The 22123-nt window shown below is 36.4% G+C and overlaps 3 protein-coding genes and 2 pseudogenes across 3 annotated transcripts; 4 read left to right on the forward strand and 1 right to left on the reverse strand.

Annotated features, from left to right (window-relative positions):
* Positions 1–993: 993 nt before the first annotated feature.
* LOC110762950 (ARM repeat superfamily protein) lies at positions 994–4478 on the reverse strand. The gene is made up of 8 exons (XM_021965677.2): positions 4192–4478; positions 3697–3987; positions 3309–3592; positions 3051–3179; positions 2578–2700; positions 2096–2203; positions 1432–1610; positions 994–1292 (listed from the first exon to the last, which is right to left on the reverse strand). The coding sequence occupies exons 1-8, from the start codon at positions 4340–4342 to the stop codon at positions 1169–1171; spliced, it is 1389 nt and encodes a 462-aa protein (XP_021821369.2). The 5' UTR covers positions 4343–4478; the 3' UTR covers positions 994–1168.
* Positions 4479–6431: 1953 nt separating this feature from the next.
* LOC110762924 (uncharacterized) lies at positions 6432–7551 on the forward strand. The gene is made up of 2 exons (XM_021965652.2): positions 6432–6753; positions 7077–7551. Exons 1-2 carry the CDS (start codon positions 6501–6503, stop codon positions 7337–7339), a joined length of 516 nt encoding a protein of 171 aa, XP_021821344.1. The 5' UTR covers positions 6432–6500; the 3' UTR covers positions 7340–7551.
* Positions 7552–10006: 2455 nt separating this feature from the next.
* On the forward strand, positions 10007–11106 carry LOC110762928 (blue copper protein 1a-like). Its single transcript, XM_021965654.2, has 2 exons — positions 10007–10327; positions 10635–11106. The coding sequence occupies exons 1-2, from the start codon at positions 10075–10077 to the stop codon at positions 10895–10897; spliced, it is 516 nt and encodes a 171-aa protein (XP_021821346.1). The 5' UTR covers positions 10007–10074; the 3' UTR covers positions 10898–11106.
* A 743-nt stretch (positions 11107–11849) lies between these two features.
* LOC110762926 (protein disulfide isomerase pTAC5, chloroplastic-like) lies at positions 11850–15286 on the forward strand (annotated as a pseudogene).
* A 4115-nt stretch (positions 15287–19401) lies between these two features.
* LOC148292506 (uncharacterized) lies at positions 19402–19940 on the forward strand (annotated as a pseudogene).
* The last annotated feature ends 2183 nt before the right edge of the window (positions 19941–22123 follow it).

Below are 22123 nucleotides of genomic sequence, written 5' to 3' on the forward strand. Positions count from 1 at the left end.
TGCTTTGACTTGTAAAATTGGATCTGGTGGCTCCACATCACCGCCGTTTACCACTTTTTCTCCTTTTTTTGGTGGGTCACGTCGACCTCACACATATCAGAGTGGTTGATAATTTAGAAATTTCAGGTGTAGACCCAGGCGTAGACTTACCTCTCAATGGAGTGAATATTCCTTGTGTTTTATCTTAAATCTAGTGTTATGTGACGAGAGATATACATGTGTAGTACGTTGTATTGTATATAAGTTATTTTAATATTGGCTTTTTATCACAAATGGTCCCTTAAGTTTGCAAAATTATCACATTTCGTCCCTAAGGTTTTAAAACTTAAAATATAAAAAATAAAAAAATAAAAAACCAAGAAAAGCTGTACTATCTGCGTTCTCCATCTGCCAGCGCCTTTGCCTCTCTCTCCCTCCTCTTCCTCCCTTCTCTTTCTCTCTCTCCCTCATCTTCCTTGATTTTTACAAGCTACCATAGCTTGATATAGTTTCTACATCAGGAAGTTTCTCCATGGCCAAATCTAAGCTTCAAAACACAAATTCTCTATGGGTCACTGTGAATACGAGCTCAGTGGGAGAACGCAGATGGTATAGCTTTTCTTGGTTTTTTTTTTTTTTTTTTTTTTTTTTTGTGTGGATAAGTTTTAAAATATTTAAAATATAATATATTTTATTTAAAGCCACATGAATGTATACTATTGGATGTGTGGGCTCCACACACGTGCCACGTCAATCATTTAACAGAAAATTTGATGGAAGCTAACAACAAAGACTATTCTGATGTGTGGAGGATAACCTTAGAGACCATTGGTGTCACAAAAAAACATTAGGAACGAAATGTGATAATTTTGCAAAACTAAAGGACCATTTGTGATAAAGAGCCTTTAATATTTGACAAGTTTATCAAGTAGTCTAACAACCGCTATTTTTATTGGGAAAATACTTTCCCTCGTTTCCTTGTAAGTAAGAACTCCTATAGGAAGACAAGTTGAATTTCGTAAAATCAAAATATTCATGTATAGCAGCGGAAGGAGCGTGTAACAACATACTGTCGCATAAGATACATGAAAGCTACCCTCAAGCAAAAAGAGCCAAAGCGAACAGTGAAAATCAATTTGGGCATGCAAAATTGTGGTTCAAGGGAACGGAGTATATCCACTCTGAAAATTCAAACGTTGTAATCATCAAGTCCGAGATCCCTCAGTGCGTCAGTAGCGGCTTCCTTACAGCTTACATGGTTTTGATTGGCCACCCTTATGTGTTTCTCAACACCGCTATTGAGCAGAAGAGTTCTGTGCAGCGAAAAAAGATGACGTAGGAACAGTTAGGTTAAAACGAGAGCACAAATGAATGGCATGCATAGTATGATTAAAAATATGTGATACTGATACCAAAAAGAGAGGGAGATGGGTTTATAAAAAAAAATCTTGCCTGTTGGCTGCATTTCTTGCGACCAGATTCCGGATCATGAGACAGGAATTCTTCTGCATTTGCTGTGCTGCAGGAAACTTCTGCATAGCTTGGAGGGCAAGTTCTCCAGCCCCAGCTTCAATGGCACGTGCAGCATTTTCTGGGGACCTTAAGGAGAGTACAGAAATAACAGCCATGATCTGTACCATAGTGGATATAATTAATGCAAAGGTTGAACTACGGAATAAATGTAAAGACTGAAATGAAGATCACATCACAGTTAGAATTAGTTGCTCGGGAAGTCATTACAACATTATTCTCGCGAGGATCTGATCACTAATAATATTTTGTTCAGAATTCTTGCAAATAATACTTAAACAGAGAAGAAATAGCACTTTGCCGTTAATAAGCATGTTTTGATTTCAGGTCATGTTAAACATGTTCAAACTGCCATATCTAGAGCCATTAAAGCCATTCAATCAACTGTACAGTGTCAGACACTACTAAAACCTAAAATGCATTCGAGAACAGGGGAAACAATTAACAGTTGAAGCACACAGACAATACAGCTAACATATAACCACGTAATGGCATATGAACTCGGAATTCAATCGAATTGGCACCTCAGCCACATAATTAGTCCAAAATATGCAAATTCAATATGAAACAATTGCAGTTTCCTTACCTCTTGCAGGACAGTTGGGTCATCAAAAAATCTAGCCGACAGTTTAATTAGCCTATCCATACCCTTCTTCTCAACAATGGTTGTCTTATTTGCGTCACTTCCTGCCAACTAAAATATAACAATATATAAGAGGAACCTAACAAGCTTCACCAGACAGTAGCATGTGCAATTTTCTAAGTAATACTGACAAAGGCAACTGAACGCATCTAGCACTTAGTAATTAATACCAAGAGTTTATATAGCACAAAGCAATAGATAATGTATTTACTTCCAAGAATTGCGGTCCAAGAGTTCTAGATAAAGCCTTAAAACTGCTTTAAATCTTCACACTGTCAGTAAAATAGGTTTTATTCTTGTGACCTCCAATTGCTCACATATGAGTTATTAAAGAACGAATGTGAGAGGTATACCGTGCCAATGGTGTCTCAAAAGAAAAATAGAAAATAATGTCACTTAATCAAGGTTATAAATGTGATTTAGACCTTGCAGAGCAAAGAACAGCAAACTTTAGCAACAGTCTTGTTGCCTTGTTCACTGCTGTCATCAATACATATGAGAACAGCATCAACTCCACCATTTTCGGAAATGGAGGTGCATATTTCATCCTGTGGAAAAATGAAGACCAATAATTAAAAGAATTAGAATAAGAAAATATAGTGTACAATATATCACATTTGTAATTAGTAACAATCCATATACAAATTAGATGAAGAGGCTGAGATTGTATCCCCAATCAACATACTATCAGTTGTTACTGCCATGAGACATATTTGCATGAGAGATAATGACAAAAAAAAAATTTTAAAAAAAATCTTTCCATTATATGAAAATAAGGGATTGATCCGCCTAATAAAGTCTAAATTGGAATTCCAAAATGTTTCACACTGACTAAAATATAAAAGGCCATAATTAAAACATCCCTCTAAATTGGCATCGCACCAGATAACATTCTTACATTGACAGCAACAGCCTTCAAAGCGATGCTTGCTGAAACAAGACTAGATGAGCTAAGCCCTGCACGTATTGAGTCAACTAGAGCTCTGGCAATTCCAATTTTGGCAAATTTCCGAGCATAACCAAAGACCTGAAATTCACAGCATTGTTTTTATAAGGAATGTGTTTCTCTTTTGAATTTGTAGCATGTAACAATTGACTTAAAAAGGTTTGCCTCACTGCAGAAGCTTCTGGAATTTTGCAATAAACCTCAACTTACTTGTGAAGCCAAAACGCGATTATCATCAGGTGTTAAGAGAACCCGTATAGCATCATATACGCTCTGAATGCTGGCTTCCCTTTTTACACTCAATACTCGCAGAATGAGCTCCTCAATCTTCAACTCTACGAATAGCTCTTTTAGAACCTCATTACCAGTTGCGGCCGCATCAATGACAGCAAAACCACTACTCAATATGTCTATATTCTCAAATCCATCAGTTATAATACCCACCACAAGCTTTGGTCCATCACTTGCCCTAAACGTTTCTCTACTTTGTAAATCTACAAATGAACAAAAGCCCAGTAATTATGCACAACATACACATAATGATTTCAAAAAAATCAAATTTCACAAGAAACTAAAGAAGCCAATTTAGCCATCATACCATGAAGCAAAAAAGCCAATGCCTTCAAAGCCGAAACAATAGCGTGTTCGCACCCCTTTTGAACCTTAGAACATATAGAACAAATTATTTCAACCCCTCCATTTCTGGAGGCAATTGCTGCATTTCCAGAACCTTCGGAATTACAGAGCTCTGTAAGTTTATTAAGTAACTCCACCGTCTCATCGTCGATTTGATTGCTTGGACCGGCATTCAACTGGTTCAATCTATCCAAACAATGTATCACAGGGTTGTCCTTCACACTACCCTCTCCCGGGACACAGGTGACAATCCCTGTAACACACAAAGAACCGAAAATTACACATCGAAATGAAATAAACGCTACACTTACTGAATTGGGTCTGTTTGGTTTCCGAGAAAATGCGGGAAATGCAATGCAGGCAATTTGATTTCACTCAATCACTCTGTTTTTTTTTCTTCCTCCTACAGTTCTTCGAAACCAAAACGAATCGTATTGGAGAGATTGGGGTAGTGTACCAGAGAGATCAACGCCCTGGAGAGTTAGGGTTTGGATGGCATCTTGGAGGGCCTCGGTGGGGTCCATGCCGAGATCGTCCATGTTCTCCTTCACCACCTCGTCGAAGGCCTCCTGAGAGATCGAACGGACCGCGTTCTTCGGTGGGCCCATCGCTGATGTTTCCGGTACCGTCCGATCGGAAATACGGACTTGGTGTTGGGGATGGTGGTAGTAGAGTTGTGGAGAGTTGAGAATGGAGAGTGTGGGTGGCAAAGAAGGCAGCGCGCCGATTTGAAAATAAGGGGATGGTCTGAGATTTGATTTGAGGGCTGATGCCTAGGTGACTTGTCTGTCATCAAACTTTTCTCACAACCAATTATGTTACTCCACCTGTCAAAAAAAAAATTATGAGAAACACACCTTTTACTTTTCTTTCAAGTGAAAATGATTGGTTGTTGTGCTCGTGTACATAGAAAAACTTGCAAAAAAACCAATCGGGTATGGCCAATGAAAAAAGGGCATTGCCTTGCCGACGACCTAAGATAGTGTGTGTGTGAGAAACTTTTCTCCTGATTTATGGTTATGTTTGTCATATCACATAATATGCACTTCTTGTACCTCATGGCTTATGCTCGATTCTCCTTCTTTAATATTTGTAAAAGTTTTATTGAGAAATTTTTGTTTTTAATTATAACATCATCTAACATCGGCATAATGTTACTAATTTATTAAAATTCTAACCTGGTGCTATATTCACACCAAAAAGTTAATATCGACAAAGTTAGCACATGGAAGCCTTTTCATATGATGCACAAAAGTTACAAGTTACAACAAATTTAGGTGCCAACATTGTGTAATTTGCTAAAATAATCATATTGCAATCTTGAACTTCATTTATTTACAATGTATGAATCACTACTATATTATCTGTCACATGTGGTACTGAAAATTTGAGATAATGCTTGGTAAACTACTCCTTTGCTAATGTCATTGACATGTCACACAATACCATAGCATGTCTCTGTGGTTTCTAATTATACATGACTTTCATGATTAAAAAAAAAAAGGGGGAATAATTATACCAAGACTTTTTACCCAAAGAAAAAAAAAATATTATAGCATGACTTATCTAATTTGTGGATGTCATCATCATGTCACACAATCGTTATAGCGCAACTATTTCCCTCAAGCATTCTCAACTTCTATTAGGCCGCCGCAATTCTTACCCGTTTTCCCCAACTCTTTTGTTCGTTTAAAATCGCAATGCCTAAATTTCATTTGCTGACTTGGACTAAATTTTTTATTTTTATTTATTATAATAATTTCAATATGCATTTTTTTTTTTTTTGGGTGAACAAAAGTTTAGGAGGAGATTTGCTACTCTCACAACCAGTGTCTTGGCAGACCCACAACCTCGAGCCGTAAAGACTTACGCGTGGCACCCAACTGCCAGCTGTCACTGATATGAATTTATGTAGAAAATTACAGATAAAGCACCCACAAAAATTGTTGACAGCGGAATTTAAACACTGGTGGGTAGTGGAGTTATACATAGTGCATGTACCTTATCACTTGAACCAACCCTTGTTGGCAATTTCAATCTACTTTCAAACTCAAAAGAAATAGTTAAAACGATTGCCCATTTGCATTTGGTTGACTTTCCTCTAGATTGATGGAGAAAATTCATTCCACTCTCACTCAGTCACCAACCCATTGTCTCCTTGTCATTCATTTTTAGAATTCTTTTAAATCCTTTTGGCTTCATTTGAAGAAAAAAAATAATAATAAAGATTTTGCAACATGTTACAACCTAATAATTTGTTAAAAGTGAAGGCTTATTATTCAAATAATAAAGGTCATAAAAAAAATTCAAATTATAAAGTGATTTTATCTCTACACCCAAAAGCTGAGTTTGATTCTTACATTCTGCTTCCTTAGAATCAAAACATTACTTATTAAAAGCGCAGAAATTATGAGCACCAACAAAACAAATATTCAACTCTCTCCATTAGAAAAGCAAAAAAAATTATTTTGACCTCCCAAGCATGAAATTGAGGTTAGAGAGGGAGAAAGAGACGCTAGTGGAGGACTAACTTAGGGAGACTTAAGCTTAAAAAGAAGCATTACAAATAACAACATGTTTTCTTTGTCTTACCAACCAATTTTGAAATGGGGTCAATTAGGCCGTTTTGCACCACTCAATCTGCCTACATATAAGAACCCATTGCCAACATTTGAATTCACAATCTCATTCTCAAGTCTCATCCTCTCAACCCTCTAAAATTTCCATCTCTCTTCCTTCTCCTTGAGTTGCATTTGAAAGTGAATAATGGGTTCCCATTATTTTGCACAAGCCCTAGCTATGGTGCTAGTTGCTTCAATGCTGGGAGTTGGCTCAGCCAACAAGGATTGGCAACGTGGCAACTACACTGGTTGGGGATTCAACCGTGGCCCATATCACCTCAACGAGACCAAAGGACCTAACAAAATCACAGTTGGTGGGTCAGAAAACTGGCATTACGGATTTGACTACAAACAATGGGCATGGAAGAATGGCCCATTTTACATCAATGACACTCTAGGTGAGTTCGGAACTTTTTGTTCATCTTTAGCTTCCTTAAGCCTTTTGGGGGAAAGTAAAAAGCTTGCTTCTGTTCGAGGATGTTTAAGTTCACTAGCATGCTGCATGCTCTAATTATACATATGAAATGTTGTCTTCTATTGATATCTGTAAGTTGCTCAGTTACGCATGTTATATATATATTGACAATCTGATAACATAATATAACACGTGAAACTATCAAGCAACATAAAGTTTCCTTAGTTACATTTATCATAATTACATTAATTCTACTGTGCAACTTGCTTCACTATAAGCAACCCTTTTTCCATGATGAACATGCAGTTTTCAAGTATGATCCTCCAAATGACACCACACGTCCTCATAGCGTGTACTTGTTCCAAAACCCTTGGAGCTTCATGAAGTGTGATTTAAGCCAAGCCAAGATGGTGGGAAAACCGACAGAAGGAGGTGGAGAAGGCTTTGAGTTTGTGCTCAAGAGGTGGCAGCCTTACTACTTCGCTTGCGGCGAGCACGACGGCCTCCATTGTAAGGACGGACTGATGAGGTTCGTCGTCTTCCCAATGTTTCGCGGCTGGAATTACTGATCATCTGGCAATGGAGCCTTTCTAATTTTCATTATTATTATTACTTTTTGAACAAATAACAAGACTTGGTGTGCAAGTTTTGAGAGAGTATATAGTTGATAATTTCATAATTATTATTAATTATTGTTTAACTAGTGTAAGATATAATACATTATATGATACGTGTGCCGTTTTTTGTAACAGAACTTTATAAACAAGCAATTAGAAATTCATTGTCTTCCTACTTTTATTAACCTTATTGGCAAACATCCATGCCAATATTCACAACAAGGACTCCGCATCCATAATACTATTGGACTATCAACTTCGAAAGGATGATAATAGGTCCTAGTCAACGATTGGAATTCATAGATCATTTTTGTAAAAAAAATAATAAAACTACTAAGATATCTAATTATAATCAACAAAATAAACGAACAATGTGTTTCAAGCAAACATTAAAATTACAACCATTTAATTCAAATTTGAATTCAAATAATTTGTTGCAGAGATGATTTAAAGAAATTTTGAAAAAAATAAATGGTTCGAATCATTGAAAAACATGAGGGAATTGCGGACTTTTCAAGCAAGCCAGCTCGTATAATTTCTTCTTCTGCTCCTCATTTAAATTTCTAATCTTTGCTTCAAGATTTATAAACCATGTTGTGTCCTTGAGATATTTATCTCTTCCTTTAAGTCAACTATTTGATAATTTGTATAAAATATGGGCAACAGCGGTCATACATATATGTGTCTTGTCCCCAAAAATTGACTCGATTCAGAAACTTTTAGGGCTTTGTCATCATTATAGGCTATAGCTGAGTTAGTTATTTCCCTTAAAAATGATTTAAATTGTTTATGTTGAGTCTCCCCAAAGTCCTTTAATCTCTTTGGGTTATTTTTATAATAATATGAAGAGAGCTGTTGATGAGGAAATAGAAAGGTGAATGAGTGACTAGTGATGGAAAAATGAATGGCTATTTCAATCCTCACCAACTTATCTTGTTGCCCCGGTCAACAAACATGCATGAAAACCATTTGACAAAGTATGTGTCCGGATAATTCGAAGTCTAGATAGTTAGCTCTTAGTTTTCCTGTCGAGAGAACAACATGGACGAAGGAATTTATAGACAAAAATCATATCTCTCAAAACGTCTTATTTTTCATGGAAAGCAACCATAAAAAAAAAAGGGTATTATCTTGTTCGAATTGACTGTCATGGTAGAAAGATGAAACTGTAATATTAATTTCGCTTCTGAATTAATGGTACCCAAAACTTTGATAGCTATAACTGGCTATGTTGCATGCCCATATGAACTTCCACACAACTCATAAGAGACTCCTTTTCGTCCTTCATCCCACCCCCCCTAAAAAATAGCCTGATATCTATTTCAACAAATTTATAATTTCTTTAATAAAGCGATATTTAAAATTATTCTAATGTGCAGAGAAGAGATCGGACTCAAATGCAAAACAACGAAGACACCGCTCTAGACAACTGATGTAACTCATATCAACATGTCAACAAATTGATATAAAAAAGTGCTTTTGGCGCTGAGAAAATACTTCAGAACATGCCCTTCCTTTTGAAGAAAACCTCATTTTATTTGAAGCATCCGTTTGAACATGTATGCTATGCCAAGTTGGGTTGTTCAGTCCAAATTTGCAGACTCTTGAACATGATTAGCTAGTAAGACTCTTCCATGGCGGTTATTTATTTATTTCTCTATGTCATCGTCATGTCACACAATCGTATGCCATAGTTTTTTTCTCAAGCATGAAATACATATTTTCCCAACTTCTTAGGCCGCAACTTTTACTCGTTTTCCCCAATATCTAGTTTGGTTAAGATCACAATGCCTAATTTTCCATTTCACATTGACTTTAAATTTTTTTAAATATATTTAGATAAACTTTTATGCGAAAAAGAAACAGTAAAAAACAAGGATAGCCGCGTTTGGTTGACTCCCTCTAGGTTTGATGGAGAAAATTCCTTCAACTATCTCATTCATTTTTGGAATTAAAAAAAAATAAAAAATATATATATATATATATATTTATTTATTTTTTTTGCTTCATTTTTCAGATGATTTCAATGAAATTATTGAGTACTTTTCTTTTAATACCGTTAATTTCACTTCATTAGAGCATCTCTAATGAATGTTACAAATGTACAAAGCAAAAGTGTACTTTCGGGTATGATATAATTTTCATGAAGAAGAGGTGCGGTGAAATTTGTTAACCTTCTCACCGCATATGCACTAGTTAGAGTTGCTCTTAGGGAAGTCAATTTGCGGTACTTCTTTTTGGGATTTTGCACATTGTTTCCTTTTTCCACCAGTTTTTTTGCAATATGTGTTACAACGTAACAATTTGTTAAAAGTGATGACTTATAATTCAAATGATACTTTCATCTCTATACATGCGAGGGATAGAATTTAATTCTTACATTCTGCTTCCCTTGTATGAAAATTGTTGTTTATTAGATGGGAATGAAATTGAGGTTAGAGAGGGAAAAAGAGACACACGTGGAGGACTGACTTAGGGAGACTTAAGCTTACAACTAACAACACGTTTTCTTTGTCTTACCCACCCATTTTGAAAAATTAGGCCGTTTTGCACCACTCAATCTGCCTACATATAAGAACCCATTGCCAACATCTTAATTCACAATATCATTCTCAAGTCTCATCCTCTCAACCCTCTAAAATTTCCATCTCTCTTCCTTCTCCTTGAGTTGCATTTGAAAGTGAATAATGGGTTCCCATTATTTTGCACAAGCCCTAGCAATGGTGCTAATTGCTTCAATGCTGGCAGTTGGCTTAGCCAATAAGGATTGGCAACATGGCAACTACACTGGTTGGGGTTTCAACCATGGCTCATATCACCTCAACGAGACCAAAGGACCCAACAAAATCACAGTTGGTGGGTCAGAAAAGTGGCATTACGGATTTGACTACAAACAATGGGCGTCGAAGAATGGTCCGTTTTACATCAATGACACTCTAGGTGAGTTTGCAACTTTTTGTTCATCTTTAGCTTCCTTAAGCCTTTTGGGAAAAGAAAAAAAAAGCTTGATTCTGTACAAGGATGTTTAAGTTCTCTAGCATGCTTCATGCTCTAATTATACATATGAAATGTTGTCTTCTATTGTCAAGCTGTAAGTTGCTCAGTTACACAGATTATCCATATTAATAATCTGATAACATAACAACTATATAGTAACAAAAAGTTCCTTTAGTTATATTTGTCGTAATTACATTAATTATTCTGCACAATTTGCTTCACTAACCCTTTTTCCATGATGAACATGCAGTTTTCAAGTATGATCCACCAAATGACACCACACGTCCTCACAGCGTGTACTTGTTCCAAAACCCTTGGAGCTTCATGAAGTGTAATTTAAGCCAAGCCAAGATGGTAGGAAAACCGACACAAGGAGGCGGAAAAGGCTTTGAGTTTGTGCTCAAGAGGTGGCAGCCATACTACTTCGCTTGCGGCGAGCACAATGGCCTCCATTGTAAGGACGGACTGATGAGGTTCGTCGTCTTCCCAATGTTTCGCGGCTGGCATTACTGATCTTCTGGCAATGGAGCATTTCTAATTTTCATAATTGTTAATTACTTTTTGAACAAATAACAAGACTTGGTGTGCAAGTTTTGAGAGAGTATAGTTGATAATTTCATAATTATTAACTCTTGTTAACTAGTGTAAGATATAATACATTATATGATGAGCGTGCTGTTTTTTGTAACAGAATTTATAAATAAGCAATCAAAAATTCATTGTCTTCCTACTCCCTTTTTTTGTGAAACATTCTCTTCCTACTTTTATTAACCTTATAGGCAAACATCCATGCAAATATTCACAACAAGGACTCCGTATCCACAATACTATTGGACTACATCAACTTGTAAGGATGATAATAGGTCCACGTCATTAACTTTCCAATTTCACTACAAAATTTATTTCAATGATCGGAACTCATACGTTATTTTGAAGAAAAAAAATTAGACAAATTAAAAATCATTAAGACTTCTAATTGTGACCAACAAAATAAGACCAATGTGTTTCAAGAAAACACTAAAATTACAATCATGTAATTCAAATTTGAATTTAAGTGATTTGTCGCAGAAATGATTTGAAGAAAGTCCTAGAAGACGGTTCATTGAAAAACATAAGGGTTTGTCAATTTTCAATCAAGCATGCTCTTATAGTTTCTTCTTCTCCTCCTATAAATTCCTAATCTTTTCTTCAAGATTAATAAACCATGTTGTTTCCTTGAGATTTTTATCTCTTCCTTAAAGTCAACTATTTGATACTTCCTATATTTTTGTAGCTTTGTTTAGGGGTGTATATATAGATATGGGCAACAACCGTCATCCAACATATGTTGTTTAAATTCTTATTGTTCATATGCAAACTTCTTTTCGTTGTCTCGTTAGACTGTTTTGTATCCAATTTTTCATCTGCATTGAATATATCGCGGATTGATATATCTCATAGCAGAAGAGAAGGGTTGTCAAGTGCAATGAGAAAAAAGGCTGTAATTGGGTTTAATTCATAATTACGATCGATACATTTTAAAAAGTAAATTCCTATACAAGCAATTTTATACTATGAAATTCAACGTTCTTTGATCCAAAAAATGTTTTGTTGTTGTATTTATGGGTTTAACTCGTATTATTTGTTATAAATAAAATCCATTTTTTTAATTCTTGTCAAATGGGCTAATAGCTGGAAATCATTAGAATGGGAGGTATTGGAAAGAATTTAAATTTTCATTCCCCAATATCGCTTGTATAAATAAAATAATTGAAGAAATAATTCTAACACAATGGGCTAGAGTGGTATTTTAGCCCTAAACCCTAAAATGATATGACAAAAATGTATATTTAAAGGGTATAGCCGCACGGCTATACGTTCTAAATAGATTCGAATATTTTAAGAGTATAGCCGAACGGCTAGATGCTTTAATATTAATGTATTCGAATATTTTAAGCGTATAGCCGCACGGCTATACTCTTTAAATATTAACACGAAGCTTGCTCTCGCAGTTTAGAGTATAGTCACAGCCATTTCGCTTCAATTGGTTTTCTTCGGTTTCGGCTGGTTCGTCCTCCGGGTTCGGCACCGGAAAAAGACCCAACTCGCCTAAGAGGCCCACCCAGCCGCCTAGCTCCCGCCTAGCCGCCTAGCGCCCGCCTAGCCCTCGCCTAGCTGCCTAGCGCCCGCCTAGCCCAACATCGCCGGCTTGTTGCCGATTTTGATGGAGAAAAATCTGATAGCGGAGACAGGGTCAAGTTCCAGAGCCATAGAATTGGACCATATTCAGGAGGAGATTGAGGAGGTGTCTGCCGTTCCGGAAGCGAAGGAGAAGAAGAAGTGCAGAAATGCTTTGAGGAAGGGGTCGGAAGGTGAAGAGGTTCGAGCTATGTAGGTCTGCTTGCTTTTGAAAGGCGAATTTTGATTTTTCGGAGTCTATCATTCATTTCTTGTGCTTTGTTTATGATTTAGTGTTGTCTTTGAATTATAAAATGGTACTTTTAAATTTGGCAAATTGAAAACTGAGCAGCATACAGTTTATTACAACTTACAAGGGGGTATTAACTTTCTTTTTAGTATAGAAAGTTGTTAACTTTTGTTTCTTTTCTTTTTCTGTAACTGGGTTTGTGTGGTTCTTTCCTTTTCTAGTGTTCGCTTCGTTTTTGGATGTAATATTTGTGATTTCGACTTGTTCTAATATAATGTTCTTGTTATTTGACAATAAGAATTGCAAAAACTAGGATTTTACTCGGGTGAGGAAGACATGGAGTTTTCCAGCTTCTCAAGCGGGACCGAACGTGCTGTCAAGACTTGGCAAGTAAGTTTCAATTATCACTAGATGTTACTATGTATAATGCATGAAGAGTAAAATTTCAGAATCATCAAGTTGAACAAAAATTTCACAACGCGAAATATATATGTTAGTCAACTTGTAATATCTTGTTTGACAAGCCTCCTTAGACGCCCTTCAAGATGGCATAGTGACTGCAGAACTTCTTGAACAATTATATACGGTGGCACAAATTGAGGGTCTGGATAACAAAGGGCGTACTCTGACTGCTACACAAAAGGTATAGCCTTCTAACGACATACCATTAGCCTTTATTAAGTGGAAGCCGTTGATGTTTTAAGTTTCAGTGCCAATATATCATTCCTCGCTTGGAACTGAACATAATGGTTTGGTAAGTCATTACTTGCATTCCTCAAGAGGAGCCAAAAACTCATTTGATGGTTCAATTTGAAGTGAACTAAGCCTTCATTTTCTTCAACCAGATTGTAAAGAATTGTAGCAAACAGTACTAAGCACCAACCAAGAAGTTATGTTACTTAATTGAGAAACGGACCTGAAGCTCCGACTCTATTTTCAGTAACTCAGACATGAGGTTTCTTGGTTCCAGTTCATGAGACAATCACTTAACCTGCAAATAAATACTGTTAGAATTGTAGTAGGTGTGATGTGTTGCTCTGATACCACTATTAGTTTAAGAGAGAAGAGATTTGGAAAATGGTTGGTAGTGTTTAGGACAATAACTTCACTTGGAAAGGAAAACTTTTGAAAGAGTAACAAAATAGTTTTATTTTATTGATTGAAATAAGAAGGGTACATGGCTTTAGAGTTGGTTGAATACAAGAGTTGGCTGATGGGAGAGTTAGACAGCAGTAGTTTTTAGCTATTCTTACTTGAATACATAATTGGGCTGCTAGCTATATATATAGAGTAGCTAAACCGACTCTCAAGGTTGGCAAATATCTAGTCAAGTCGGTTATTGCATAGTAACCAACTTTACAAAGTGTTTTCCAGCCACTAGTTATAATATGAATCTAGAATTGTCTAGTTACAATACATTATATAATTAATAGGATGTTTCTAGTGTAGAGCTCAAATTTGACTTGTCTTCTTCTCTCAATGTTTCTAGATTATTCTAGATTCAAGTGTGCATTAGTTTTCAACAAATACGATATGACAGTGACGTAGTGTGCTGTGGTAATTGCTAACACACCGTAACTTATTTTGGATACTAATAAATGAAGCTGATTATATTGGTAAACTGATTTTCTTCTCCTGGTTGGCCTTGAGATAGCAACCTAATCATGTTCGTATAAGCTATAGCGAACCACTACATAGGCTGAAACATCGTAATTCTTCTAATGGTTGCGTGGGTTCTGTTGTTTAGGAAGATACAAATGGAGCTGCAGCCTGCAGTTACTTCTGCAACAGAAATTTCAGAGGTCCAGCAAACACTTGTGAAAGAAGGTGTTACAGAAGTAGAGGTATCTGAGCATCGTGTTTTTCTCCTTGGAGAGAACCGCTAGGAAGATTCTTCTAGACTTAGCAGGAACTAAAAAAAAAGGAGGTGAAAGCAAGACAATGAATACCACAACAAGGTGTCTTACTTGTCGAGGGGAGGGTCGCTTATTGTGCACAGGTACCTCCTGTCTGTCTCCTGTCTTAGTCACTATATTCAAGTTTATAAACCATTGCCTTGCTACACTAAACTTTTGCAGAAGTATTCTAAATCCACCCATACTATGTATTTGTATATTTATTTTGTTTGATCTGATTTTTAAATATAATGTTGAACACCAATGGCTTTGATGATGATATGCATTAGTTTTATTTTTGTACTTTTGCATATTTTGTTTCAACTATCCTCAGTCCCCTTGGTAGCTTATCTGTATTTCTTTGTTGCAGAATGTGATGGAACAGGCAAGCCAAACATTGAAGAACATGTTAGAGGTTTCAATCAAAGATATTAATATTCTCATTTTTGAGCATTATCCATCCAGGATGAAGTTTTAATTATTTTGTTAAATGACAGCAGTTCTTGGATTGGGTGGAAGAGGGAGCAAAATGTCCATATTGTGAAGGTCATGGGTTTACAATTTGCGACGTATGTGAAGGGGCAACAGTAGCTTAGGTATGAAAATGTCTTCCCATAAAGACATGTGCAGTTTTATGCTTTAGTACATGTGTTTATGGTAGTTTTCATTTATAAACAAATGCAGAAAATCATATGTATATATATTGTTTATTATACTAATCAATGGGGTCTAGCTCAGTGGAAAAGGGCAATGACTTGCAAACCAGAGGTCTCATGTTCGAACGGCGACATCATAGTTGTGTGTGTGTGTGAGAAATCCCCCTCCCCTATAAAAATAATTAATTTTAAAAAAAAACAAGTTGATATTGTACTTGGAAATTAAAGAGAAAAATAAAAAGGGAAGTTGACAATCGGCAAATTTTATATACAAAAATAGACAAAATAAAATTGTATGTTACCTAAGAAAAAGGTACATAAAATACTATTACACATAGTCGAAAATATGAAAAAACATATATATATACCTATGCAATAGGCAATAGGCAATAGACAATAGACAATAGGCAACATGACATAAAAGACTATTACCCGATTCAAGTCATAAGGGGCAACATTGGAACAAAAAATGATTTTAAAAATAAAATAATAAAAAGATTACATTGTAAAATATTAAAATAGGAATGTAATTATATGTGGCACAAAAGTTAAAGGACTTGGATCAAAGTCACCAAATTTGAGAATTAAGCTCAAATCCTCAATAGGAATTTGGATCTATATCAACTTTTCTATAAAAAAAGAAATTAATCTATGCGAGCATTTTGAGCACTAATATGGCTTGTATAAATAAAATAATTGAAGAAATAACTCTAGCCCAGTGGGCGAAAATGGTATTTTAGCCCTAAACCCTAAAATAATATGACAAAATTGTTTATTTAAAGGGTATAGCCGGGCGGCTATACTCTTCAAATATATTCGCACTTTTTAACGGTATAGCTGTACGGCTATACTCCCTTTCAAACTAGTCGAATATATTTTAAGAGTATAGCCGTTCGGCTATACGATTTATTTTAAAACTATAGCTGCATGGCTATATTCTTTGAATATATTCCTCACGAACACGAAGCTTAAACTCGCAGAGGAATGTGGTGCGCGAGTGAAATGAAGGGACAGATAAACGAACACGAAGCTTGCACTCGCAGTCATAGCCATTTCGCTTCTCTATAAGTGCTTCCAAGCTTCAAAGACTTGGTCTTGAGCCTTTCTCTCAATTCAAGCTTCGATTTTTTTTATTTATTTTTTTTTGGGTTTCGGCTGCTACGTTGATTCCATTGCATTGGGCTTTTTCAATGTCTGCTGAGGCAGAGCCCTCTGTCGTCTGAGTCCTAGTGCCCGCCTAGCGACTGCCTAGCCGCTGGCCTAGGCCGATTTTTCGAACGCTGCGATTGACTGAAAGTCTGAAACCCGAAATTGAAAAAATTTAGCTGCAAATTTGAGCTTGAGGTTGGGAAGCGGAAGCAGTGAAGCACAAGTCAGGTCCATAGAAGAAGATCATGAGACTCTTAATTCATCTAATTCCATTCCTCTCCCTGTTTCCCGCCTTATTCTCTTCCCTCTTGGCTCTCTCCCAAACGACATGTTCACCTTACCACACCAACGACAATGATGACAATTCCTCCCTCTGCCAACTCCGCCTTATTCTCTTCTCTCTTCGCATTGACAACATGGCGCATAAGAAAAAAAACAAAAATTGCTGACTAGGTGTCTGTCTTCAGTGGAAGGAAAATGATGAAGCTATTCTATCATGGAGTTTCTATGGTCTTACCAATAACAAGGTTCGGTTCTTTGGCCCCAATCTCAAATTCTGACTATTTATTTTTGGTTTGGTTAAGCAATAGATTGATTGGTTTGGTTCTTCTTGTTTGAAGCTTGATAAATCTTTATGCATTCAATATTCATCCATTGATGGTTCTTCTTCGTTGGACTGCTTTTCATTCTTTGGATATTGCATTTCTGTTATAGATTTTGACAGTTGATCATGCCGTCGTGTTTGCTGAGAGAAAAAATAATAATAATAATAAGAGTTGTCTCCTCCTCCTCCTCTTGCATAGGAACACAAAACCAACCCACCAAAGAACCTAAAAAAAAAAATGGAAATATTTCACCACCTCAATCTGTGTTTCTGTAGTGTGAATTCCACCTCAACTCCAAAGAAAACAAATTAAAAAAAAAAAAAATAGAGGGTGCATTTGCTAACGCATGGGTTGGGAATCTCTTAATTATATTTAACTTTTCAAATTGACTTCAAAAGCACTAGATTAACACACCAACATGAATATCGTTTATCGAGCCTCCATTAGTGTAAAAGGAATGTGACTTCATTAGCTGAAAATGCTTTAGAAGAAGGATCGACTTCCAGTTCATTGAGATCCCTTTCACTATAAAAACCAAGTTTTTGAGGTTGAGGCAATGACCCTTCACCACTCAACATTCAGCTGGTATGCTCGGCCCATCTGCCGGGTTACGCTGGACACTTAAAATACCTACATGATGAAGATAGAGGAGCCCCCGAGCAATTCCATTAATAATGTCAAATCTCTTCGGCCAATCTAGCATCATGCTTTTTCTTGCAATTTCTAGTCTTGTGATTTTTATGTTTCCACTTGTAGGATGAAAGTGAAGTTTTCTTTAGGATCAAAAGAAGTACAAATCTATAGAAACTGGTTGATGCTTTGTGTACCACCGTTCCCTGGATCCTGAATCATTAATAATTTTGTTTGAGAACGACCACATTCACAAGCAGAAGACTGTTGAGGAGGTAAACTTCATTAAAACCATTGTATGTAATGTTACTTATAAAAATAATTTTATTGTTGCTTAATTGATTTGTTACCTTATTATGGATTATGCCCCTAAACTTATATATTTCTGTTTCTCATGATCAACTCCTTGTTACTTCATGTGTGCAGCATCAAATGGAAGATGTCTTTATGCTCTTGGATGGAGGTTCACTAATATTTGAAGGTTATATAGAGAGAAGGGAAGGAGATGGTGGTTGAAGGTATGGAAAACTTTATGCTACGAATATGTGATTGGCTAAATTAAAGGTTCTATGCATTGCAGACTAAACTACTTTAAAAAAAGATTATCATGATCTAATTTAGAGTTGACTTATTCTCTTTCCTATGCAAGTATGAGTTTATGACCTTGGTATATCATTACCATTCCATTCAACAATAGCATATGGTTAATACATAACATGCAGGACATGCATATGTGGCCATATTTATAGTGTTTGATAATTGGTAATTACGAGCTTTACGTGTGCAAAATCCATAAATAATTGTAGATGAGTGAATGGCCAGTCGATGTTGGTCCCATAATTTCCTTTATCAACTTGATCAGTTTCAGTTTGGTAGGCAGTTCCAACCACTTGGTCCGGTTAATCAAACTGTGCTTAGCCCTAATCAGCCTCTGAAACCAATGCACTGCATTGGAATGCGAGAAGTCCTTTTGAACATCCAGAGCATGCACTGCATTGGAATGTGGAAAGTCCTTGTTGAATGAACAATTTTCCAACACTCCATCAATTAATTCTCTTGTTGGTTCTTATTATAAATGATTACAATATGCATTCAGCCTTGCATTCTTCAACTTAGAGCATGTCCACCCATAAGGGCTAAGTCTAGGGCAAGGGCTGCCACTATTCATGTGAATAGTGTCAGCCTTGTCATTTGTGGTTCCACCCATGGGGGCTAAGTCTAGGGCAAGTCTAAGGCAAGAAAGGAAAAAAATATTATGCAACAAAATATAAACAATTTAGAAAGTGAATAAAATTGTTATGTATTTATAGGGAAAGCATCTAGATTTTTTGGTATTTAAAAAAAAAAATTGAAATTTTTTTGGATTTTTTAAATATTTTTTTGCTCGCTGACGTCAGACCTGATGTCACAGCCCTCGGGCTGAAGCCCAGGCGAAACTTGCCCTTGGGCTTGCCCGGGCTGGTGGGACCCACGCCAAACCGGGCTGCAGGCTGCAGCGCTGGAGCTGCCTTGGGCTGTTGAGGGGGGCCTTTTGCCCGGGTTTGGACCTGCGGTGGAGTTGCTCTTAAGGTGATTGTTTTCCCAGGTTTCTATTTATTATTTAGTAATCTTTTTGTCTCAGTGCTCGATCTTTTTTTTAATTCCTTGTCATACTCTTGCAGATGGATGACGGAAGATGGCAGGACTTATAAAAACACATTGCAAACAGACAAACCTAGAGTTGATTGGCAAGTGGAAAATTTTGGAGGTGTTAGAATTGGGTTCATGCTTAAATTTGGCCAAAATACTTGCAATTATACAAACACATTGCAAGAATTTTTATGGTTTAGATTTGTCCAAAGGCTCTGTTCATGGACGTGAGGCATTGTCAATTGTGAAGTTGGTGCCTAATATCAAGTACTTAAATTTGAAGGGTGCAAAAGTTAATCAGGATGGTCTTGTCACGTTGCTGTGCGGATGCAAAGGTCTGGTAATGTTGGACGCCAAAGATTTGTATGGTTTCAATGACAACGACGATGAAATGTCAAAGCACATGTGTCTCATATTAGTAAATTTCTGTGCGAGGGTTTTGAATTTCCTGAATTTCTTCATGGTATGGACCATTTGGTTCTTCCTGTTGATGGATACTCATTTCATCTGCATGTAGAGGAGACGTCGGATGAAATGCTCAATGATTTGCGTGATGCGTTCAATGATTTGGGCGACAAGGAATGAAGAACTATTTGTTGTACAAAGTGATATCTCATCTTTTTTATATTTACAACACAATTGAGCAATTATGTGTGTTGAGTGTGGTGTGGTGTTCATTTTGTGTTTTTGGACATTGTTACTCCAATGAGGGCTTGTTATAAGTTCATGTTGTGGAGGTAGTGAATGTGGTGGAGTTGGATGTGGAAGTGGAGGTGGTGTCATTTTTAAAAATGAATGATGGTATTTTGGGAATTAAAAAAATTCATTAAAGGTTCATCTCTACTTCTTTTGAAAGCAGCTTTGAAAAGCAACCCAGAGTCTGCTTTTAAAAGCTACTGTCAAAAGGCCACGGCTTTTAAAATAATTGGGATATTTTATTTTTACTAAACACCTTAAACTGCTTACTTTAAAGTAAAGCAGGTTTTTGGCCAAAAAAAAAAAAGCAATCCCAGACAGGGCCTAAGAATGAGATGCTAATTCTCATCTAACACGTGTTGTTTGAATTCTCATTTAGAATAGTTCGTATATCAATGTCATATGATTTATGTTACTTTCAATTTATTTCAAAATAGAGTTGCAAACTTCTCTTCGTTGTCTCATTAGACTGTTTTGTATCCAATTTCATCTACATAGAATACATCGCGGACTGATATATCTCATAGCAGAAGAGAAGGGTTGTCAAGTGCAATGAGAAAAAAGGCTGTAATTGGGTTTAATTCATAATTACGATGGATACATTTTAAAAAGTAAATTCCTATACAAGCAATTTTATACTATGAAATTCAACATTCTTTGATCCACAAAATGTTGGCAGATCCCTATTTTTTTTGTTTGTATTTACGGGTTTAACCCGCATTATTTGTTATAAATAAATTCCATTTTTTTATTCTTGCCCAATGGGCTAATAGCTGGAAATCATTAGAATGGGAGGTATCAGAAAGAATTTAAATTTTCATTCCCCAATATCACTTGTATAAATAAAATAATTGAAGAAATAATTCTAGCCCAATGGGCTAGAGTTGTATTTTAGCCCTAAACCCTAAAATGATATGACAAAAATTTATATTTGAAGGGTATAGCCGCACGGCTATACTCTCTAAATAGATTCGAATATTTTAAAGTATAGCCGAACGGCTAGACGCTTTAAATATTAATATCTTCGAATATTTTAAGAGTATAGCCGTGCGGCTATACGCTTTAAATATTAACACGAAGCTTGCACTTGCAGTCAGCCATTCCGCTTCTTTATCAAACTCAAGCTTCGATTGGTTTTCTTCGGTTTCGACTGCTTCGTCCTCCTGGTTCAGCACCGAAAAAAGACCAATCCGCCTAGGAGGCCCGCCCAACCGCCTAGCCCCCGCCTAGCGGCCTAGCGCCCGCCTAGCCCAACATCGCCGGCTTGTTGCAGATTTTGACGGAGAAAAATCTAATAGCATAGACAGGGTCGAGTTCCAGAGCCATAGAATTGGACCATATTCAGGAGGAGATTGAGGAGGTGTCTACCGTTCCGGAAGTGAAGGAGAAGAAGAAGAGCAGAAATGCTTTGAGGAAGTGGTCGGAAGGTGAAGAGGTTCGAGCTATGCAAGTCTGCTTGCTTTTGAAACGCGAATTTTGATTTTTCGGAGTCTATCATTCATTTCTTGTGTTTTGTTTATGATTTAGTGTTGTCTTTGAATTATAAAATGGTACTTTTAAATTTGGCAAATTGAAAACTGAGCAGCATACAGTTTATTACAACTTACAAGGGGGTATTAACTTTCTTTTAGTATAGAAAGTTGTTAACTTTTGTTTCTATAACTGGGTTTGTGTGGTTCTTTCCTTTTCCAGTGTTCGCTTCGTTTTTGGATGTAATATTTGTGATTTCGACTTGTTCTAATATAATGTTCCTGTTATTTGACATGAAGAATTGCAAGTAGATGTATCTGAGCATTGTGTTTTTCTCCTTGGAGAGAACCGCTAGGAAGATTCTTCTAGACTTAGCAGGAACCAAAAACAAAGAAGGTGAAAGCAAGACAATGAATACCACAACAAGGTGTCTTACTTGTCGAGGGGAGGGTCGCTTATTGTGCACAGGTACCTCCTGTCTGTCTCCTGTCTTAGTCACTATATTCAAGTTTATAAACCATTGCCTTGCTACGCTGAACTTTTGCAGAAGTACTCTAAATGCACCCATACTATGTATTTGTATATTTATTTTGTTTGATCTG

The sequence above is a fragment of the Prunus avium genome, chromosome 8 (genome assembly GCF_965620075.1).
Source record: "Prunus avium chromosome 8, drPruAviu1.hap1.1, whole genome shotgun sequence".
Taxonomy (NCBI): Eukaryota; Viridiplantae; Streptophyta; class Magnoliopsida; order Rosales; family Rosaceae; genus Prunus; species Prunus avium.

What these genes read in the sequence shown, in the direction of transcription:
- LOC110762950 (XM_021965677.2), bottom strand. Translation starts at nt 4,342, where the DNA reads ATGGGCCCACCGAAGAACGCGGTCCGTTCGATCTCTCAGGAGGCCTTC. An exon ending in GCTGTTCTTTGCTCTGCAAG is followed by an intron (nt 2,204 to 2,577) that starts GTCTAAATCACA and finishes GTTATATTTTAG; the next exon opens with TTGGCAGGAAGTGACGCAAA. An exon ending in ACCCAACTGTCCTGCAAGAG is followed by an intron (nt 1,611 to 2,095) that starts GTAAGGAAACTG and finishes ACTATGGTACAG; the next exon opens with ATCATGGCTGTTATTTCTGT.
- LOC110762928 (XM_021965654.2), top strand. Translation starts at nt 10,075, where the DNA reads ATGGGTTCCCATTATTTTGCACAAGCCCTAGCAATGGTGCTAATTGCT. An exon ending in TTACATCAATGACACTCTAG is followed by an intron (nt 10,328 to 10,634) that starts GTGAGTTTGCAA and finishes ATGAACATGCAG; the next exon opens with TTTTCAAGTATGATCCACCA.
- LOC110762924 (XM_021965652.2), top strand. Translation starts at nt 6,501, where the DNA reads ATGGGTTCCCATTATTTTGCACAAGCCCTAGCTATGGTGCTAGTTGCT. An exon ending in TTACATCAATGACACTCTAG is followed by an intron (nt 6,754 to 7,076) that starts GTGAGTTCGGAA and finishes ATGAACATGCAG; the next exon opens with TTTTCAAGTATGATCCTCCA.